Below are 19,879 nucleotides of genomic sequence, written 5' to 3' on the forward strand. Positions count from 1 at the left end.
CGGACCGTGCTGCCGCCCCCTTTGTCTCTCTGGAATTCTCTCCCTCGCCCCCTGCTGCCCCCCCCTCACTGGAATTCCCGCCCTCGCCCCGTCTCTCTCTCCCTCTTACGCAACTCTCAAAAGATCTCTGAAAACCCACCCTTTGGGAAGTGCACAACCTTTCCTCCTAACACTCTCAGCCAGCATCCTAACCACCAACAACCTCCGGACTCCATCGACTGATCCCCGGCCGACCCGTTGTCTCCACTTCCCCCTCAACCACCGACTAGATTGTAAGCTCTCGGAACCAAGGCCCTCCCCTCTCCTTCTGTACCAGTTTGTTATCGTGCGTCAGTTTCAATAATTGTTTTATTTATTATTACATTTGATGCAACAAAAACTTTTGCAACCAATAAGGATCCGGCGATGACATCATAGCACCTTCTCACCAGGTTTATTTATCATTTACAAAATATACAAAACAAAAAAAAAACAAAAATGAAGTCCCTCTGAGGACTCGTAAAAGGAAGAAACGCTTAAAAAAAAATACAATATATTCTTGGAAAGTTTTCACAGAAAACAATTTCACTGGATCGGGAGCCATCGCAGACCCCCCCACGGCACGGACGGCCGCTCCAAGACCCCCCGTTAATACTGTACTTAGTGTATTCCGGCCGGACAGGCGCAGGAAACAAATACGGCGGTTATTGCGATCGTAGAATTAAATATACGTTCAGCAGCGTGTCCGTCATCAGCAAATCGATCCGTCATCAGTGTGTGGATGCTTCACCGCATTACGCAGCTTTAAACTCTCATTATTGTGCAGGTGCTCGGCGCCGTCGCCTCGACTGTTCATTCAATAATCCGTGATGAGGCGGCGCGAGCGGAAACGGATAGTGGGGAGTAGAAAACGTGCAGTGCTTCGGGGAGATGACGCATAAAACGTTAGTGGTTACGGTCCAATACACAGCAGACAGCGTGGCTGCGGGGAAAGGGTTAAAGAGAGGAAGGATCGGGGGGGCACTGAGGAAAGAAGGGCCTGTTTTAAAATAGAAAACATGAACACATTTCGGAGAGGAGGGCGTTAAGGCGGGAGAGGAGGAGAGGAGTAAAAATCAGAGGCATTATTACACGCGTCTCGGCAGTCCAATCACGTTGCAAAATCACCGAGGGGTTTCTCGCGCCAAGCGGAATACTTTCCATCCGACCTCCCCGATGCAGAGATTTCTATCGTCTTGGGGTCTTCTGAACGGAACGAACACAAAGGCGGGGCTTTGTTAAAGAGGAGATGGGGTCGCAGTCCGTCAGCGCGCTCCCCAAAGCTGGCTGATTGAAGGATAGAGATAGGGCCTCATGGAAGCCATTAAAAAATACGAAACCAAAAAGATTGTCCTTTAATCGCGTTTGTTCTCCCGTCAAACAGCGCGCATTGAGAGACAGCGGGCGGGGGTGTCTCAGGGCAGCGGGGGGCCGTTGATGCCCGGGTGGTAGAAGGCACAGTTGTTTTCGTAGCGGCAGTTGCCCTTCATCATGAAGTGTCGGCAGAAAGGACGGCCGGACATGTCTACAGAAAAAAAAAAAAACACAAAGAGATGAATGCTCGGCACGGGGGTCTTCCACGAAGCAGCCCCCCCGACAAACACTCGGCCACAAAGCGTCAGATCACTACAGGAAGGCAGAGAAACCAACAGACCCCGCACCGCTCTCACACCGACTAACACAAAAGAATCTGGGCTCACCTCCGCCGTGGCCGTGTCCCCTGTGCTCTCCGTGTCCTCTGTGGTCGCCGTGTCCCCTGTGGCCTCCCTCGTGACCTCTGTGGTCGCCGTGTCCCCTGTGGTCTCCTCCGTGGCCTCTGTGATCGCCACCATGACTCATGCCATGTGGGCCATTTCTCCCGCCTCCAGGAGGTCCTCTGTCACCTCCACGACCACCTCTACCCCTGTAGCCAGGGTCTCCTCCTCTCCCTCCTCTCCTGTGAAAAGGTGGTGGAGGTCCTCGGTCTCCTCTCATTCCGCCTCCACCATGGGGTCCTCCTCCTCCTCCTCTCATGTTCTCATTAGGTGGGGGTTCCCAGTAACCGTCGCGTTGTGGTGGCGGAGGCGGCCCCATCATGCGCGGACCCCCTGGGGGACCATGTGGACCTGAAAAAAGGAACGTAAATTTAATCTCCATTTATTTTTTTGGTGCACGGTTGCCACATCTCTCAACACACAGCTCGATAGTCACTAATAAAGCGTTCGTACCTGGAAAGGGCCCAGCAGGTCCTGGCGGTGGGTAATGCTGAGGGGGTGGCTGATGCTGCGGCGGGGGCTGCTGTGGTGGATTTTTTGGAGCAGGCGGGGGGAAGCCATTGTTGACGGGCATCGGCACCAATAATCCTTGTGGAACTGAAAGAAACGGTAAAATCGGATCAAAAACCAAACCTAGGGCATCCGACGCGCTCTCCCCCCCCCACCGTGTAACGCAATGAAACCTACCAGGTCCTGGAGGGGCTTGGTTCTGGTTCTGATTCTGTAAGGATCCGAGTAACTGTTTGATCTTGTCCGAGAAATCCGGCTGCTTCATAAGGTCTTCAGGATTGGCGGCTCCCTGCGCTCCCTGCCCAAAGAGAATTCAAAACGTGGAAAGGTCAGCAACCCGGAGAAACCTTCCTGCGTCGTCAGCGCAATAATTGTAATATTTACTAAAGTGTCTGTGTTATAGGATTAAGCGATCACAACTTCAACAAACACGCATCACACTTCACTCGCTGCAGCCAGTGAGTGCGTACTCACCATTATGGATGTCAGGATCTCCTGCATGGTGCCTGGCAGAGGGCTGTTTTGCACCTTGGAATTGCCCATACTACCCATCAGGTTAGCGAGGACAGGGGGCAGCTTTGCACCGCCTGCCATGTCTGGTGACTGAGAAGCCCCGCTCTGGTCCAGAGGTTCAGGATAAACGCCATCATCCATAGAACAATCCTAGAATAAGATGACGGTGCAGTTAGAAAAAGGCTTATGTTATCAAAAACATTTCTGCTGACATAAAAGCAGGAAACGTCTAGTCTGATATTTTTATGTTTGTTTTACTTGAAATTGTGCCAAGAGACGTTATCTGCTTGAAATAGACCAATCAGAATAAACCCCCCTGCACAGTACATATTACCCCAAAAACACAATGGGTCTCCTCACGCTGACGCTATGCCTACTGGGAAACCCTTTCAGACCATATAACACACACATGTTCCATGTACATACATACATACATACATATATCAGGCACACACATATATAGAATTATATAACACACATATAGCAAGCTTATCTAGTTTGGAATATAGATAATCATATAGGAATCAAGCATATCCCCCAGGCTGCCCCGTACCTCATCCAGCGGTATAAGTTTAGGCGGTGACGGTTCGTACGGTTCAGGGTCAGGTTCGTGGGGAGTGTCAGGAACGCTGAAACAATAAGAAATGCGTTAAAAGAATATTCCAGCAAAAAAATAAATAAAATAAAAAGCTGCTGTTTACAAAGGGAGACGTTGGGCTGGAAGCGCAGGCGCCCCTCACCTCTCCTTGGACAGAAAGATCTCCTGCAGAATCCCCATCTCCCTCTCAGCCTGGGTGTGCTTCTCGGTGCTGTTGCTGCCGATTTGCACCAGGGCCCCAGGAAGGCTGATGGGCCGCGGCAGGACCCAGGGGATGGTCTCCTCCATAGCATCGTGACTCAGGCGCCGGGCCGTCTGGAAGGCCTGACGATCCTTGAGCATTTCTTGCTTTGCCGCTTCACCAAAGTCCTTAATCTTGTTTACGTTGACTGTGAAAGAGAGGGAAACACAAAGCAGATGCTTAGCATTAAACTGGCTCCTACTTTAATACCCATAGCCCAATGTGTAGGAGGATGCTTATGGCGGGGGGAGGTGGGGGGCGACTGACATGCCGACGGCAGCGCTCACCTCTCTCGGTCTCATCCAGCTCGAAGTAGAAGTACTCCCTCAGACGGCTTTCATCTTGCCAGCTGACCGTTTTCTTCTTCTTTCCTTTCTTCGTGAGCTGCGAGGCCTCTCCTTCCGCTGGTTTGGCATCGGCAGATGTGAGAGGAGTGGCGGAGGCTGCAGGGAAGAAAGAGTTAACAGTTATACTAAGTACAACAAAAATATATTTAACAAAAAGAGCAATAAAGGGATAAGTTCCCCTTTCAAGCAACGCAGCGACCCGTTGATGACTTACTTTCCATAGGTTCTGGAAGCTCTACAGCCGGTACCGGCGTCCCCGGTCGGTCCACGTCCATCGATTCCACCGCGGGTTCTGGATCCGGTGAGGAGGGTTTGTTGATGCTGTTGGTGTCGCCGGGGGATTTGCTGTCAAATGGACTTGACTGCAGCGAGAGAATTGACACTTTTAGTGCACAATAATAATAATAAAATAAATAATAAAGTGCAGGCGAGAAGGTACTCAAAATACACTTTAAATCCACTTCTCTCACCTTATTACTGGTTGGAGAAACCGCTTTCTTCTTCTTCTTAATCTTCAGTCCAGTAATAGGGGCAGAATTCAGCGCATCTAAAAAGCCCAAACTCTCCATAGCTGCAGAGAAAAGGACAGAGAATAAGAGGCTGAATAACCCAGAACCGCTCATTCGCAATACGATGGTGAAGATTTACTGAAAACGGCTCGTTTATAGCCGATAAAGTGAGCTTTAGTGCGATACGGGCTTCACGGATAAGCAAACATATACCATGTATACATGAGAAGAGGTACTCACGCTGGGCGGGAATAATTTTCACTTTGATCTCTTTGGTGGTGTTCGGAGTGGTGTTGAGAGGCTTGTATTTTTTCTCAGCAGGAGGAGCGTCGGAAGGCGTTGGAAGAGATCTGCGGAGAGGGGTAGCAAAGGTTATTTACGCTGTAAGGAATCCTGGGAATACGTTCCACTTCTGGGCCCGTATGGAGGCGCCATTAAACCAGCTCTGATTATCGCCAATTAACAAGAAAGTGACAGTGCGGACCGGATTCGAGATAAAAGATTCTTACCCTTGCCTCTTCACAGGGACCGGCTTCAAGTACTTGTCGGATATAACAGGAACGACAGGGGGTTTCTTGGCCGGGGCAAGCGATGGAGCTTCAACCTCAAGACCTAGGAGAGAGGAATCGCGTTAGAGTGAAGATTAAAGAGATAGAGATGACATTAATGATCCGCGCTTCTTCGTCTGTCCTGCTTCACTCACCAGTGGACCTGAACTTGGCGTGGCTGGGCGCTGTCGTGCGAGGAGCCTTCGGCTTCTCCCGCTTTTTATCTCCTGGCTCCTCTGCTCTTGCTTCGGTTTTGGCCTCAGGGGACTTGTCAGGGACAGGTGACCGGCCCTTGGGCTCATCTTTCTTCTTTTTCTTGTCCTTGTCTGCAGAAGATAGAAGTTTTTGTATTTGAAGAACAGTCTAAGAATCTTCCCGTCAGCCCCTGGGCCCGGAGTCGTTATAAATCAGCTCTCCCGTCCGCCGAGGCACATAACGCGGGGAGTCATTAAAGGGTTATTGTCTTCTCCTTACCTGGAGGGATTAGGTTGCTCTGAGTTCTGATCACCGCCATCCACTCACTGACCAAAACACCGGCGAGCTTCCGAAGTTCTGTAAGAGAATTATCTTTTATTTATATAGCGCCAACAATGTATGCAGCGCTTAAAACAATACATATATTATATATATATATATATATATATTTAGGGGGTCTGATAAGACGAGAATTCTCCTCAGAAAGATTTCTTTATTCAGATCATGCGCATAACCGAGACAAGGCAGGCAATAAACATGCATCGAAGCGCTGTCTGAATACATGTTTAGAATACATGGTTTATATAGGATCTATCCATTCTTAGCAATATATTCTGATTGGTCTACTTCAGGCAGCAATCGCCTCTTGGCACAATTTCAATAAAAGCATAGATGGAATTTCCTGCTTTTATGTTCCCGTCAGCAATAATATTTATGATAAGCATTTCTCTAACAGACAGACTGAGACAAACCGATACATTAGGCGGAGAGGCTCGGCTCGCAAGCTTACAATCATGAAGGAAGGAGTATATATCAAACACGGAAGAGGGACGGAGAAACTTTATATCTGGTTTTATGTGTCTTACCTTCATCCTCGCTAGATTTGCTGAGCTGCTTCACAAGCTTGGCTGTGTTATTCTGGAAGGAACGATATAAATTAGACCAAGTCATATTGTTTTATTCACGACACAAAACCGCATTGAGTTGTTGCCTCCAAATGGAGACGTGAGCATGAAAGTCACCTGTTTGAGGTGGTCCACGGTCAGCGGCAGGTGCCGGAGCGTTAGGAGAATCTGATGCAGCAGAGGGCTGTTGTTATTTGTTCGGGCGTACGTCAGCCAACTGTTCAGCAACTTGTAACCTCCGACCCGGATAAATCTAGGAAACGGGGTAAAAAAATGGATGTCTGCCGGTTCCAAAATCCAATATATGTAAAGAGTCATACATGTGCACTGTTATAAACGTAAACGCCGGCGGGTTAAACGTCTCCCTCGGAGGAACCGCATGTAATATGAAGAGGACGGAGGATAACTACAAAGAAGACGGGGTTACAGGGGCTGCCCAACAACGGTAACATTAGACAACAGCGATGAGAGTTTGGGGGGTGATCACATAATATAATAATAGTAATAACAAGATACAAATAATGCAGAGACCCAGACACTCGTTAAAACCCACTTTGTTTAATGAGAACTCACTTGGAAAGAACTTCGGGTGCATTTGTTTGCAGCACAATGTTCAAGTAAATACAGCGGCTGACCATCTTCCGAGACTCCTTCATTAAACTGGATTAAAAAAGGTAAAATAAAAGGTTAGCCGCACAGCACGGGCGTACGATACACAACATTCACAGGGCGGTAAACACCTACGTGAAAATCTTTGTCATTCCTTCAGGGGCCTTCACTTCACCATCTTGTCCCAAGAAACAATCCAGTCCTTTCAGGAGCTCGTGGGGATCTATAGGTCCCGACCCCATCATAGCACGGACCTGGGAGAGCAATTAAAGAACGGTTAATTAAAGAGGAATAGGTACAGAAAGAGGGGGAAACATTAAAAAAGGGATAATGACAGAAGAAAAAGGGGAGAATGCTTAGAAACATGATGTAGACGTGATCTATATACATATAATATATATATAAATACACATACACACAATGCAGGTGCGGGAATTGCCCACACATACGAATTAAATCATCAAATATTTGGGGTGTATTGATTCACATATAAAATGTCAGTGTAGGCTCATGGGAATATACGGTTGTTTTGGGTCTGTTTGATGTAATCAGAGGAGCCTGCGTGTATCCCAACGGGACCGGTCAGCCGAGTATAAATCAGAGGGTCCTGCGTGTATTCCAACGGGACCGGTCAACCGAAGTATTAATCAGAGGGTCCTGCGTGTATCCCAACGGGACCGGTCAGCCGAGTATAAATCAGAGGGTCCTGCGTGTATTCCAACGGGACCGGTCAACCGAAGTATTAATCAGAGGGTCCTGCGTGTATCCCAACGGGACCGGTCAACCGAAGTATTAATCAGAGGGTCCTGCGTGTATCCCAACGGGACCGGTCAGCCGAGTATAAATCAGAGGGTCCTGCGTGTATCCCAACGGGACCGGTCAACCGAAGCATTAATCAGAGGGTCCTGCGTGTATCCCAATGGGACCGGTCAACCGAAGTGTTAATCAGAGGGTCCTGCGTGTATCCCAATGGGACCGGTCAACCGAAGTGTTAATCAGAGGGCCCTGCGTGTATCCCAACGGGACCGGTCAGCCGAAGTGTTAATCAGAGGGTCCTGCGCATATCCCGGTCAGCCGAAGTGTTAATCAGGAGGGCACTAGCTTTGTTTAGTAGACGGTCTCCGGTTATATATAAGACACCGTTCATCGCTCGGCGGCCTGCTTTGATACCCGGTAACTCGTCAAGAGTTTTGTGACAATCGAATCATAAAGCTGCAGAGGTTTTGTGTTTTTTTTTTTAAGGAAATCATGATTGTTTAAATGAGAAAACGCGATAGAGGAAGCTCGTCGCCCTTATTCCCCCAACATTACTTTGGCAAGTTTTCCATACAACAGATCGTGAACATAAAGGTGTTAAGTCATCCCAATGAGCAGAGGAAGCACTCAGGAGGACGAGACTCAGAAGGAACAGAAGCCCCTCCGGCCGGCGACAGACAGAAGCCCCTCCACCCCCTCCAGCCTGAAGCTGTTTGTATGACATGGAGAAGGATCCTCAGCCGCCGTCACTGAGGAGGAAACGCTGCTTCCACGGCCGGAGTGCAGCCGAGCAGCCAGCGTCTCACAGACTACTGAATACTTCTATAAATTACACACATTTCTAACGCAACATTAACTCTACAGCGACTACACGCATCTAACCCGACTACACGCATCTAACCCGCACTAATAACGCTAAGCTATTTACACGCCGGCTTCCTTACACGTGAATTCATTAACTGCCTGAGCTCCAGAAAGGTAATAAATAAATAATAAATACTAACTCGAGGCACCCAAGACATAAGAATAAAAAACAAGGCAAGCTACGCTAAATATCCAATACAACTAAAAATGTGATCCCTTTGGTTTAAAATGAGAAAAAAAAAGATTTTACAGAAATTTCTGAATAGAAACTCAGATGCCCCCCCCCCACCCCAGGTTACAATATTTCAATCAAACTGGTAAATGAGCATTTTTATGTTCACACGTATGTAGACACTCACACGGCATGGGGTACCAGGAATCACTCGCGCACACGCAACACACTCACCCTGGCATGCATTAAGCGGTTACGTGTAGGAACATTAACATGCATACAGATACAGAACCCGAATGAGGTGTATTTACAGTATACAAGCGGGATGAGATATCCCTCCTTACTATATATATATATATATATATATATACACACATGTATACACATATAGATATATATATAAATATATATATAGTGATCTACTCGTATAGAGATATGTGAGAGATCGCTTACCACGCTCGAGCACGTGCTATCAGGAACCGGGCCCTTGGAGACAGCAGAACTCTGGTTCTAAGAGCAACATTGACTTTCAGAGTCACCAAGGAATACGAAGCGGTGGCCCCCGACTAGACGACCGCGTCATCTCACAAACACTAACTATCATGTATATAAAATATGTATCATGTATATAAAATACATCAGAAACCATTGTAACAAAAAGCACTTGATAAGCTGCGCTTAAATGGAAAATGCCTCATGTCTTATATTATCGAGTATATAAAACACATTAAAAGTCACTTAAAAAAAAATTTAAATCTTTTAATCTGGTTAAAAAAAAAAAACATTAAAAAAATAATCACTTTTGATAAGCTGCGCTCAACCAAAAAATGCTGTATGTTTTCAAATAAAAAAAAAAATGCCCGATAAAAAATCAAATTCCAAACGGGGCTTTAAAATGCAAAGTAATGTAACGGCATGAAACGGTTAATAAAGTTAAGTAGTGTAAGTAAGGCTCGTGTCCAAATATAAGAGTTAGAAAGTTAACACTCCATAGAAGGGCTGATATATATATATAACGCTACCTTTTCGGGGCTGTTTTCCACCATTTAGTTTATTTATATATATATTATATAGATAGATAGATTTACACAAACATATATTTTAAAGTGAGAACAAGAAGCTTGCTCAGAATAGCTAAATATATATATATAAAACTATATAAAACTATATATAAATAGTAAATATTACTTTAAATAGATTACAAATAAATGTATCTATGTAGATACAAAATGAGACAAAGTAGTAAGTTTACCCCAAAACAGAAACACCTGAATTAGAATTTCATCTGGAATAAATATTAAAATAATGTCACCGAGAAGTCGTGTTTTTAAAATCGTGAATATTAGGGGCTGTTTAAATCTAGTTTCTCATTGACATTTTATATTTGCACGTGTAAAATTATACTATTAGAACAGATCGACTAAAAATTCAATATTCTTCCTAAAATGGCGTTTATTATGTTTTCTGAGCAGCCGCATTATTTGTTTAGAAACAAAAATTTCCGGAAAAAAAAAATAAAATAAAAAAAAAAATATTTGCTTAGAAAAAAAAAAGCAAAAAAAATCTTAAATTAGAAAGAAAAAAAATAAAAATTTGCTTAGGGAAAAAAAAAAAATAAACCCCCCCCACAGAACTACAGCTTTAGTGGTGAGCGTGCAGTAACTGTAGTTGTTCAGGGGCCACGAATGACTAGCGTATGAATCAAGCACTGGGCGGAGGTGGAAAAGGCTTCCAGAAAACCATTGCTTGCATGGCATTGCCTGTAATCCCTCCCCGTCTCTCCCAGGCAGGCGTAGGAAGAGAGGAGGGTGTCAGCACGAGCTGCGCTTTAACACGTCCTCCCCACGCAGTCGCTCGCTGAAAACAAAGAAGGAGGAGTAAAAGAAGCCATTTTGGTGCTGCAATGTGCTAAAGGAAAACAACAAGCGAGGCGGCCATTTTGAAGAGCTGATCAACACATGCGTTTATATGAAGAGACTGCATGGAAATGTAATAGGAATTAAAACAGTTCCTTCGGTGCGCATCCTGGGGTGAAAAACACATAAATGTATGAATTAACACCACTAGCATTGCCATTCACACTACATACAGACACACACACACACACATCAACTTACAGGTAACTATTTTATGGGGAAAATATATTAAAAAAATATATAAAATGTGTAGTGGCAATACAGACAAAATGGGAATTATGAAATGCCAAGCACATAGAAAATGTAACTTACTGTGAAAGAAAACATGTATAAACATATGTTACAATATTCAGTTAAACTATATATATAAAAAATATGTATTATCACACTATCGGGATCAAGCTTTTTGCCACAGATTTTAAGCTCTTTCGCTGGTAATACCGGCCACAAAGAAGGCAATCTTTATTGATAGATTGCATGCAATCCTCCGAGGCATTTTCTGCCAGAAATGAAAAGAATATACACAAAAGCCTGCTGCTGGGTAAACAATTAATTCCTCGAGGAGACTAAAAATGACAATTACTACAGTAATGGAGACGTAGAGAAATTGCAGCTAAGGGAATTCAAAAAAAAAATAAAAAAAATTGCCATATATATTAAAAAAAAAAACTATAATAATAATAAAAAAAAAAATTTGCCAGAGACTAGAATCCTCCCTGATCGTCTCTGCTTCCCTTACCACAGAATACTTCCTCCTGATCGCCCAGAATATACTTCTGCCAGTCTCGGTTATTCATAGTCTCGCTGTAGATTCTGCACCTTTTCTCCCTGCAATCTTTATGTACAGATTGCTCATGGTTCTCATCTATAGGCCGTATCCTGTATATAAAAATCAAATTGCAGCCCCGGAAAAGCCTCAGTTCATCCACCAGATTCCCTGTTTTTTTTTTTAATAGGATTGTCGTCTCCCACACAGAGATTGACCGATTTGGCTTTTATCGCGAAAAAGCTCCAACGCCATCTCTGGTATGGGAGCTCATTTTCCTATATCCCCAAAATCTATAGGTTATAGCCATCTCTCGCTAGCCAAAATTCACCGACACCAGGTCGGTTTAATAATGTGATCTGATAAGCGGATCCCGGCAGATCCCCTTCACAGATCACCGGATACGCCGGCCACGTATCCGTCTCTTATCTGTGGATATAGAACACATGCCAAAATTATATGTTTTTTTGGGGGAAAAAGGTAATTATTTCTCTGCAGCTTTTAGTCTTGCCCTTGATTTCATTATGATTGTCACAAAACTAATGATTTTGTTATACCTATAGTCCGAGGCGACGGATATTGACTAAAAATACTGTAAAAATCTTTTGTGGAAGTCTGAATTTAGCAGAACCCAATGAGGGTTTTTTAATGAGAGGGAGAGGGTTGTCAGGGAGAAAAAATATATATATATGTTTTCCAAAGTCGGTTCAAAAGGCAACACTTACTATCCAAAATTCTCCTTCAGCGCGTCTTTACGTAGGTAATGGGCTAAAAATTGGAAGAAAAATAAAACAAAAGAGGGGCAGATGGGGGGGTATATAGATCCTCAATGATGGACAGCTCTACGACCACACAAAAAAGGCTGTGGCTACCATGTTAGAAGAGCCAACGTTAGTTAATGGTGGAAACCGTCCAATGGACCCCGTCTCAGAGGACTATAGCAAGGAGTCCTTCGGGGCTGAGGAACGGTCAGGTATAAGATGAGGAAGATGGAGTTTGTTACCACCAGTTAATGGGATTTAAGGATCAAACCCCTCTAAGTTGCTTCAGAGAGAATCGTGTGATATATAATGGGAGGGAAAAAAATACTAGAGGGAGAAAACGTATTGATGGTGTAGGAAGAGGCTTCTTTGTGTAATTTTGATCTTCAGTTTCCTCCCAAAAAAAAGGCGCAAAGCTTCAGGACGTCAGATTATTACAATCTTAACTATTGTCCAATAATCGAGGCGACGTTGGAGCCGAAGAAAATCATAGAGGTTAGAGACCTGAGGAGAGAAAACAAAATAACGAACATTAAGTATAAAAATAGGACACGGCGAACAACAGAAAGGGGAAACGCGGTCAACGAGGGCATAATGGCGGGGGGCATAAAGAAAGGACACGGAGGGGGAGGGGAAGCAACAAGCATAAACGAACAGACTCCTGCTACATACCTTACGACGACGCCTGGAATGGCGGACGCGCGAGGCGCTCAATCTTATAAAGAATCCCTTACGTCACAAAAGGGGCAGAGGAAGCGCGAGAGCGAAAATGGAGGCGCCGATTGGACGAAAGTGCGAGCAGATAACAGGAAACGGTTAGTAACCAGTGACGTCGCAGCCAGCAGCCAATGGGCGTCGAGCAGGAGACTAGAGGGTCCCGCTCGCACCCGCCCTTCGACGTACTTTTTGGCAAAGAATTATCCGTGAAGTTTTGTTTTCCTCTTTATAAAGACATAAAACGAACGACCAACCGGATGAGGTGTTTATTTCCAATATGCAACCGAAATATCCACGCTCGCTGTGCCTTGAAGGCAGAAAGAAGAAACACCCCACAGCCTACCTCCTCGACCGTTACGCAGCAAAATTTGAGGCGTGCGTAATGACGTAATGTGCGTCAGCCCTGCCCTCACTTAACTTTTAATTGCCCCAACTATTTTTTCCTGTTTTTCTTATTAGAGAATATTGACTTGTAAAGTAGCGAATATGGATAAAAGGCGTGTTTTATATATTTTTGCTCTGCTATAGGGAAAAAAAAGTTATGAACATCCGCATCAGCCATAAAGATCCGTTTTTGAATAAACTTTATTGAAAAAATAAGCAAACAGCGTCTCTAAGCGTGTCATAAAAGGGTGGTTTAGGCGTTTACATGTAAGGCGTAGCTGCTTACAGTTAAGATCAATGTACTTACGCCTGTAAAAAAAGCACCAATCATTTAATTGGAAATGACAGAATCGGCTGTTAATGTGTAGCATAAGCCATTAAATGGGCGCGGCTGTTCTTTGTAATACCGAGCCCCGTTTACGTGTATGAATTCTCGGAACTGGGTGTGGGGTTTAAGGTTTTTCGCTATTACCAAACTATTTGCGCCCCTTGCTGTCATGCGGTGTAACTTTCGGCGGCGAGAAGTGTTACTGTGATTTGTGTCAGTGTACATAAAGTTTCATGAATAAAAAAAACAAATGAAAATTTTTGATTGGTTGCAGAGGCGTTGACGTCAGGCGTATAGCTTGCATCTTCCTGCAGATTCCTCTACCAGCATGGCGTCCTCCTTTGGCAGGTTGATCGTGACCGGGATAAGGGGAGCGCTATGGGGGAAGGTAAAAAGATGTGAAGGAAATATAGAGGGCAGTTTTAGGGTCAGAAAGCGAGACGGTGTATGTATGTATATATTACATGCTACATATATAATATATGTAGCCTGAAGGGCAACAAGCCATTTAATGCTCTGCTTCCATTACTCCATCGTTCACTTGTAACCAAGAGAAATAACTTTCCTGTGCATCGTGAAGGGTTAACCCTCAATGAGCTTCTGTCGTAGAATAGACGAATTTGCCCTGTAAAAGCAGTCAGACCTCTAGATTGTAAGCTCATCTGCGCCGGGCCCTCTTCAGCTGTTGTTGTTTCTGTGTACTCATCTTATGTTATATACTACGTATGTACTGTCTGCCCTTGTACAGCGCTGTGGAATCTGATGGCGCTATGTAAAATAATAATTATCGGTTGGATGACTGATTGAATGTTATGTAGAGGCAGATCAGCTTCAGTGTAAAAGGAGGTTATAGATTATCTCACAATGAATCAGCGACGACAATTCCTGCAATCCTTTGGGTAACACGGCTTTGAGTGTAAGAGATAAGAACCGGTATTTAAATGTTTCCCCAGGTCCCTGCGTACCCGCTGCCTGCGGGCGCTCGCCTGCTCACCACGGACCCCGATCCCTTCGATACTGCCTCCCGGTATAAAGATCAGCCGTGGGAGTACCTCAGCAGCGAAGGTAAGGATTAACCCCTTTCCAGCGATGCCTTGGACCACCTGTCTTCCCACCTCTTACTACTCCTTCAGGCCACATACAGAGGGAAGATCTGCGATTATTGGTTACGGTGTTTCCAAACTAACTCGAAAGTGCCTCAAATCCGAGACTCCCAAGTCATACGCACGCTGTGTAATGGGGGTCCTTGTCCTGCAATGATGTGCTGCGACTCCCCACACACCGATATGTCATGTTGACCCTTTTGCCATATCACGTTGATTATTCTTCATGTTTATGAATGCCGGGATGTTTTATTATTGAGTTTTTCTCTCCTTAATATTGTTTTTCTTCTCTCAGAGTACTTGCAACGTTACGGCAGCAAACCTGTCTGGGCGGATTACAGGCGCAACCACAAAGGGCCCATTCCGCCCCAGAAAACCCGCAAGATGTGTATTGTGAGTGGGGTGTGACTATGGGAGGCTGTGGGGGGTAACGAGGGGTATAATAACAGTAAATGAGCCGCGGTAGCCTCCTGGTTACCGGCACCCAGGGGCCGATGTTATTGACGGAGGAGTAGTGGGTACAGTAGGACAGCTCTGTGGATAGGAGTTGCTCCAGAGGATTAAGATCAGTTCAGCAACACTTAACACACATTCGTTTCTTACAGAGAGGTGGCAAGGCCTGTGGAAACCCGTGTCCGATCTGTAGGGACCAGAAGCTTGGTCTGGACTACAGGGTGAGTGAGTGTGTGTGTGTGTGATATCTATATATATTATCGGACTCTGATCCTATATAGCTAATGGGAGATGCAAATATGGTATATATTATAACTATGTCAGCGATGACCCAATTGGCACATATTGGCTGTATGATCAAAATCTGCAGCAATGTCCAATGGCTTTACTGTCCTAATCGTGATTACTGAGCTTCCTGAAAGTAGGGAGGACAAAGAACTCTTTCCTTTTATCCTGCATTGACTAGGACTCCGAGTAAAATGTACAGTCTGCACTATGATACAAATTATATAATATTATAATTATATTAGTGTCTGAGTATAGTGAAAACGCTACAGACCTCATGGTTAAGGCTGAAATGTCTTTTTTTTTTTTTCCCCCTCCCCGCAGAATGTGAAGTTGCTGCAGCAGTTTATATGTCCGCACAGTGGAACAGTGTACGATTCCACAAAAACAGGTACGCGTCTGTTTACGATGTCCCAACAATGTCTGCACTCTAAAATGACGGGGAGCAGGTTAATGCCCCCACGGGTCGGTCATCCAGCCGTGTAAGGTACACGCTTCTCGCTGTGCGAAGACCAGGTTCACCCCTCTCCTGTTTGTCACCTTGTAGGTGTGTGTAGGAAGCAGCAGAAGATGCTTGTGAAAGCCGTTACAGAGGCGCAGGATCAAGGTGAGCTATGGGGCCCCCCCATTATACAAACTATTAAGCGGACAGGGGCCAAACACTCAGGTTAAATATACATAGTTAATGTAGTGATAAACCTTTAATCAAACAGGATTTCTATGCAGGAAAACAGGGCACGCTTTGAAGCTGTTCGCAGTACGGTCCATACTATTAAAGATGCTGTTCCACTTGGCTAAAACTGTACTTCTCAGTGTGTAGAAGAAATAAACCTTAGCGGATACGCCTTTTTTACTGTCCAATGCAGGCCCTCTAACGAAGTTTGGATATTAAAGTTCTTTTAGTAATTTAATATACATTCTTTAACCCGTATATATAAATTACCTTGGGGAGAAGCTGCAGCGCAATAGTGAATAAAGAGATGCTGAGCTTGTGACACGGTGGATGCAGTCAGTGTGAATGTTCTGTTTTCATCAAGCTATTCTGTCATTGTTTTAGGTTTCCTTCCAGTAATCACACCCCACATCGACATCTGCCATCAAGACTTCGTTAATACCCATGGTGCAGTTACCCCCACTCCCCCGGCCCCAGCTGGCCCTTGGTACTCCTGGTACAAATGGCAGGAACCACCAGCCAGGGAGATGGCTCGGTTAAAGAAGCTGTACAAGCCGTACCTTAAAGAGATGGTGGGACAGAAGTAAAGCGGCTGGGGGTGGATGCTGTTCCAGATACTGAATAAACTGATATTTACAGACAAAGCTTTGGTTCTCTTGCTGTATTTTGGGAAATGCATGAGCCGGGGCAGCGAAACTCAACAGAGTAAAAAGAACAGTGAGGGGATTAAACATACGGCCCCTGAATCTAAGACGAGACCAACGACTGATTAAAGTCCGGGTCTTTACAGCAGGAGAAACGGGTGACTGATGGGGTGGCAAATTCTGTGTATCTAATCCGCGGATTGGGGCAAAATCTGGGGATACAAAACCATAACTCGCCCCCCCCCCCAATTAAAGTGCCAAATCCTGCAGTGAGACTACAACTCCCATCATACGCAGTTAACGTTTAAAAGGACCCGATCCAGTGAAATAAGAGGCAGTGCACCGAATATACACAAAATGGAAAAAAATCTTTATATACAAAAGATGTACAAGGCGTGTAAATTATATTTCTATAACCAGCCTGGCAGGTCTTTCATCAGGGTCATCCGGACTGGCCTGTTGGGGCAAAAAAAACCACCAAGAGATCAGAATGAGGTATTCGCTCCCCCATCGAGGGATATTTTAGCCACGGCCCCTAGGACATTTGTACTTGTAGCCACAGGGACTAGACATAGATTAATAAAAACATGCCTCCCGTACCCGACGTGCCGTCAGCCGAGCTCCTCCCGCGTCTTCCCAGCTTTTCTCGGCATCTTCTTGCTGGTGGGGTCTTCCAGCTCCCGGGATTTGTAGTAATGCGGAGCTACTTCCAGCAGCCACGTGCTGTCGATCTCTATTATCTGCGAGGACGGCCAGTGAAAAATCCCTTTAATTACGAGCTCATTAAAACATGGAGAGCTTTCCTCCTTTACTGGGTTCACGCGGTTAGCGAATTATAATTGTATACTCCGGGTTGCGCAATATCAGGCAGATACATATTAGCAATTTGTGTGTTTCAGCCCAAACTACTAGACAAACCCCGACTGCGAATCAGACTGCCTGTGGTAAACAATAGAACGGCTCAGTCTTAATCACCCAACTGAACACTCTGACTAACGGAAGTCTACTGCCCATCAGGCCCCGACCCGTTCTAACCTGTCTCATGAACTCCTTGGTGGTGAACACCAGCTCGTGGTAGATGACCCAGCGCGGCTGCTCCTCGTGGAGACTGCTGTTGGGGTGGATATAGACGCTTTGTTGCTGCTTCACCGTCTTATACCCGGAGCGGGTAAGCCGGGCGGTGTGATAGAAGTATCCGGCCGTGATCGCCTGACGCGAGGTGAAATGAGACAGAGTAAATTGGTGCAGGGGAGGAAGAGGAGCCGCGGCGATCGAATGGCGGATAATGGCGGAGCGTTACCTTGCGGACCGGCGTGTTATCCCCCTCGCACGACGTCAGCTCGATCTCAATCCGCCCCATCAGCCCCTCCAGCTGCTCCCGGACGTCCCTGGCTCGGCGGAGAGAACGGGCCTGGATGAAATTCTCATAGCACCACTGGAGCGAGTGACCCGTCTCGACCCACTGGGAGGAATAACATAAAACGCGTCGTATATTTAGGAAGCGGAGGCGATAAGGAATGGGTAAGAAAGATGGGCAAATATTCTTCATCAGGATTAATACTCAAATTCCTGATTCATATACCCCTGACACACGCAGCCCCCCCCCCCCGTGAACACGCTTACCTGTGTATATACATTAAGGAGGACCATGTGATCCCCGCCGGGAACCGTGAAGTTGGCCCGGGCCGTGTCCGCATGGACCACCTTGTCTTTGGGGCGGTAAAAGATGGTGTTGTTTACGGACAGCATGGCGGCGATGGTGAGGATTTGTTCAGAGCAGCCGTACCTGGCGAGGGGGAGGGAGAAAGGACACAAAGTTACGTTTTTCGCTTCGCAACGAGACATGAAAGAAGAAGCAGACAGACGAAGAAACTCACTTCTCAGATGCCAGAATCATCTTGGATAACATGGGATCCACCGGGAGCTCAGCCATCCTTCTGCCCAACTGAGAGAGAGAGAGAGAGAAAGAGAGGATATTTCTACTTCCCCGAAACGCTCAGGAATTCTCCTTCTTCTTCGTCTTCTTGCTTACCTTGGTCAGTTCTCCCAGGTGGTTGAGAGCCCCCAGCGCGTAGAGCTGCTCCAGAGCCAGAACCAGCGTCTCGTGTGGCGGGGGGTCCATGAAATCAAAATGGATGAGGTCGTTAATACCTGTCGAGGGTGACACGGGAGGCAGATCAGCGGCGGAACAAACTGGAAGAGGATCAAAAGGGAGAAACGGAAGGCAGGAGAGGAAACGGACAGAGAACGAGGAGCGCAAGAAACGAGGGGTCGGCCGCTTTACCCAAACTTTTGAGCAGCAGCACCACGTTGCCGAGGTTTGTCCTCTGGATCTCCGGCACCGTCGTATCCTCCATTTCATTTTTGTACGCCCAGGCGGTATACAGTCTGAAGCACTTCCCCGCGGCCACGCGGCCAGCCCTTCCCGTCCTCTGATTCGCCGATGCCTTAAGAGAGAGAGTTGAATATGGCCGGATGAGCGACGATATACAAGGACCCACTTATTATTGGGAAAACCGACAAGGTTATAGTCTAAGGAAGAGATAACCCTTGTAACATATACTCAGGATTTATGCCAATTATTTTCACATTGGGGGGGGGACACACGGATTGAAACGCGTCACCTTTGAGCAGGGAGTCACAATGAGAGACTCCATTCCCGAACGGGCATTGTAACTTTTCTGCTTGCAGAAGCCAGGGTCGATCACGTAGATGATGCCGTCGATGGTCAGCGAGGTTTCCGCGATATTAGTGGCGATGACGACCTGAAGGAGACAGACAAGGCTTGTAACGTTGGGCTGTCGGCATAAGGACAGGAAAGGCCAAAGCAGCCAACGTATCGGGATTGAGGAGTCCACGGTGGAGATCGGTCACCGGAGGCAGCGATTCTCTCCAACTGGACATGCATCTGCTCACCGTGAAGGTCTGGGTCACCCTAAGCAGACTTATAGGTCAATATACAATTTATACCTTCCTCGCTCCGGGCGGCGTAGGGTCGAAGATCTTGGCCTGCATGTCAGATGGCAAATTGGCATAAATGGGCAACACCAACATCTCGGCAATCTTGGAGCCCAGCCGGCGGCAGCGCTCCTGTATCATTTCACAGCAGGCTTCGATCTCCTCCTGTGAGACACACAGTTACATAGAACATAAGGTTGAAAAAAGACCGAAGTCCATCAAGTTCCACCCTTCTACCCAACCTTCCCATTCTTCATCCAAAAGAAAGCAAAAAAATTAAGCTACTGTGAATTCTGCCATCAGGGGGGGAATTCCTTCTCGACTCCAAACGGCAGTCGGATTTCTAATTGGA

The 19,879-nt window shown here is 46.0% G+C and overlaps 3 protein-coding genes across 3 annotated transcripts in view; 1 reads left to right on the top strand and 2 right to left on the bottom strand.

The window, feature by feature from the left end:
- Window positions 1-1,254: 1,254 nt before the first annotated feature.
- PPP1R10 (protein phosphatase 1 regulatory subunit 10) lies at window positions 1,255-12,674 on the bottom strand. The gene is made up of 20 exons (XM_053473508.1): window positions 12,655-12,674; window positions 11,947-12,486; window positions 6,883-7,001; window positions 6,712-6,798; window positions 6,256-6,391; window positions 6,100-6,151; window positions 5,513-5,590; window positions 5,194-5,364; window positions 5,000-5,102; window positions 4,731-4,840; window positions 4,452-4,552; window positions 4,196-4,343; window positions 3,922-4,077; window positions 3,536-3,782; window positions 3,349-3,424; window positions 2,757-2,945; window positions 2,460-2,580; window positions 2,226-2,369; window positions 1,719-2,123; window positions 1,255-1,543 (listed from the first exon to the last, which is right to left on the bottom strand). The coding sequence occupies exons 3-20, from the start codon at window positions 6,990-6,992 to the stop codon at window positions 1,434-1,436; spliced, it is 2,544 nt and encodes an 847-aa protein (XP_053329483.1). The 5' UTR covers window positions 6,993-7,001; window positions 11,947-12,486; window positions 12,655-12,674; the 3' UTR covers window positions 1,255-1,433.
- Window positions 12,675-13,656: 982 nt separating this feature from the next.
- On the top strand, window positions 13,657-16,569 carry MRPS18B (mitochondrial ribosomal protein S18B). The gene is made up of 7 exons (XM_053472705.1): window positions 13,657-13,799; window positions 14,365-14,476; window positions 14,810-14,907; window positions 15,120-15,188; window positions 15,577-15,643; window positions 15,800-15,859; window positions 16,310-16,569. Exons 1-7 carry the CDS (start codon window positions 13,740-13,742, stop codon window positions 16,510-16,512), a joined length of 669 nt encoding a protein of 222 aa, XP_053328680.1. The 5' UTR covers window positions 13,657-13,739; the 3' UTR covers window positions 16,513-16,569.
- Window positions 16,570-16,922: 353 nt separating this feature from the next.
- DHX16 (DEAH-box helicase 16) overlaps window positions 16,923-19,879 on the bottom strand; it is a 10,610-nt gene continuing 7,653 nt past the window's right edge. Inside the window, exons 13-22 of the mRNA XM_053473364.1 lie at window positions 19,540-19,692; window positions 19,194-19,334; window positions 18,854-19,016; window positions 18,602-18,720; window positions 18,447-18,514; window positions 18,193-18,355; window positions 17,870-18,031; window positions 17,605-17,778; window positions 17,170-17,309; window positions 16,923-17,025 (exon numbers count right to left, since the gene is read on the bottom strand). Coding sequence (XP_053329339.1) covers window positions 17,181-17,309; window positions 17,605-17,778; window positions 17,870-18,031; window positions 18,193-18,355; window positions 18,447-18,514; window positions 18,602-18,720; window positions 18,854-19,016; window positions 19,194-19,334; window positions 19,540-19,692 — 1,272 coding nt within the window. The 3' untranslated portion in view covers window positions 16,923-17,025; window positions 17,170-17,180. The remainder of the gene's footprint in view (window positions 17,026-17,169; window positions 17,310-17,604; window positions 17,779-17,869; window positions 18,032-18,192; window positions 18,356-18,446; window positions 18,515-18,601; window positions 18,721-18,853; window positions 19,017-19,193; window positions 19,335-19,539; window positions 19,693-19,879) is intronic.

Source organism: Spea bombifrons, chromosome 8, assembly GCF_027358695.1.
Source record: "Spea bombifrons isolate aSpeBom1 chromosome 8, aSpeBom1.2.pri, whole genome shotgun sequence".
Lineage (NCBI taxonomy): Eukaryota > Metazoa > Chordata > Amphibia > Anura > Pelobatidae > Spea > Spea bombifrons.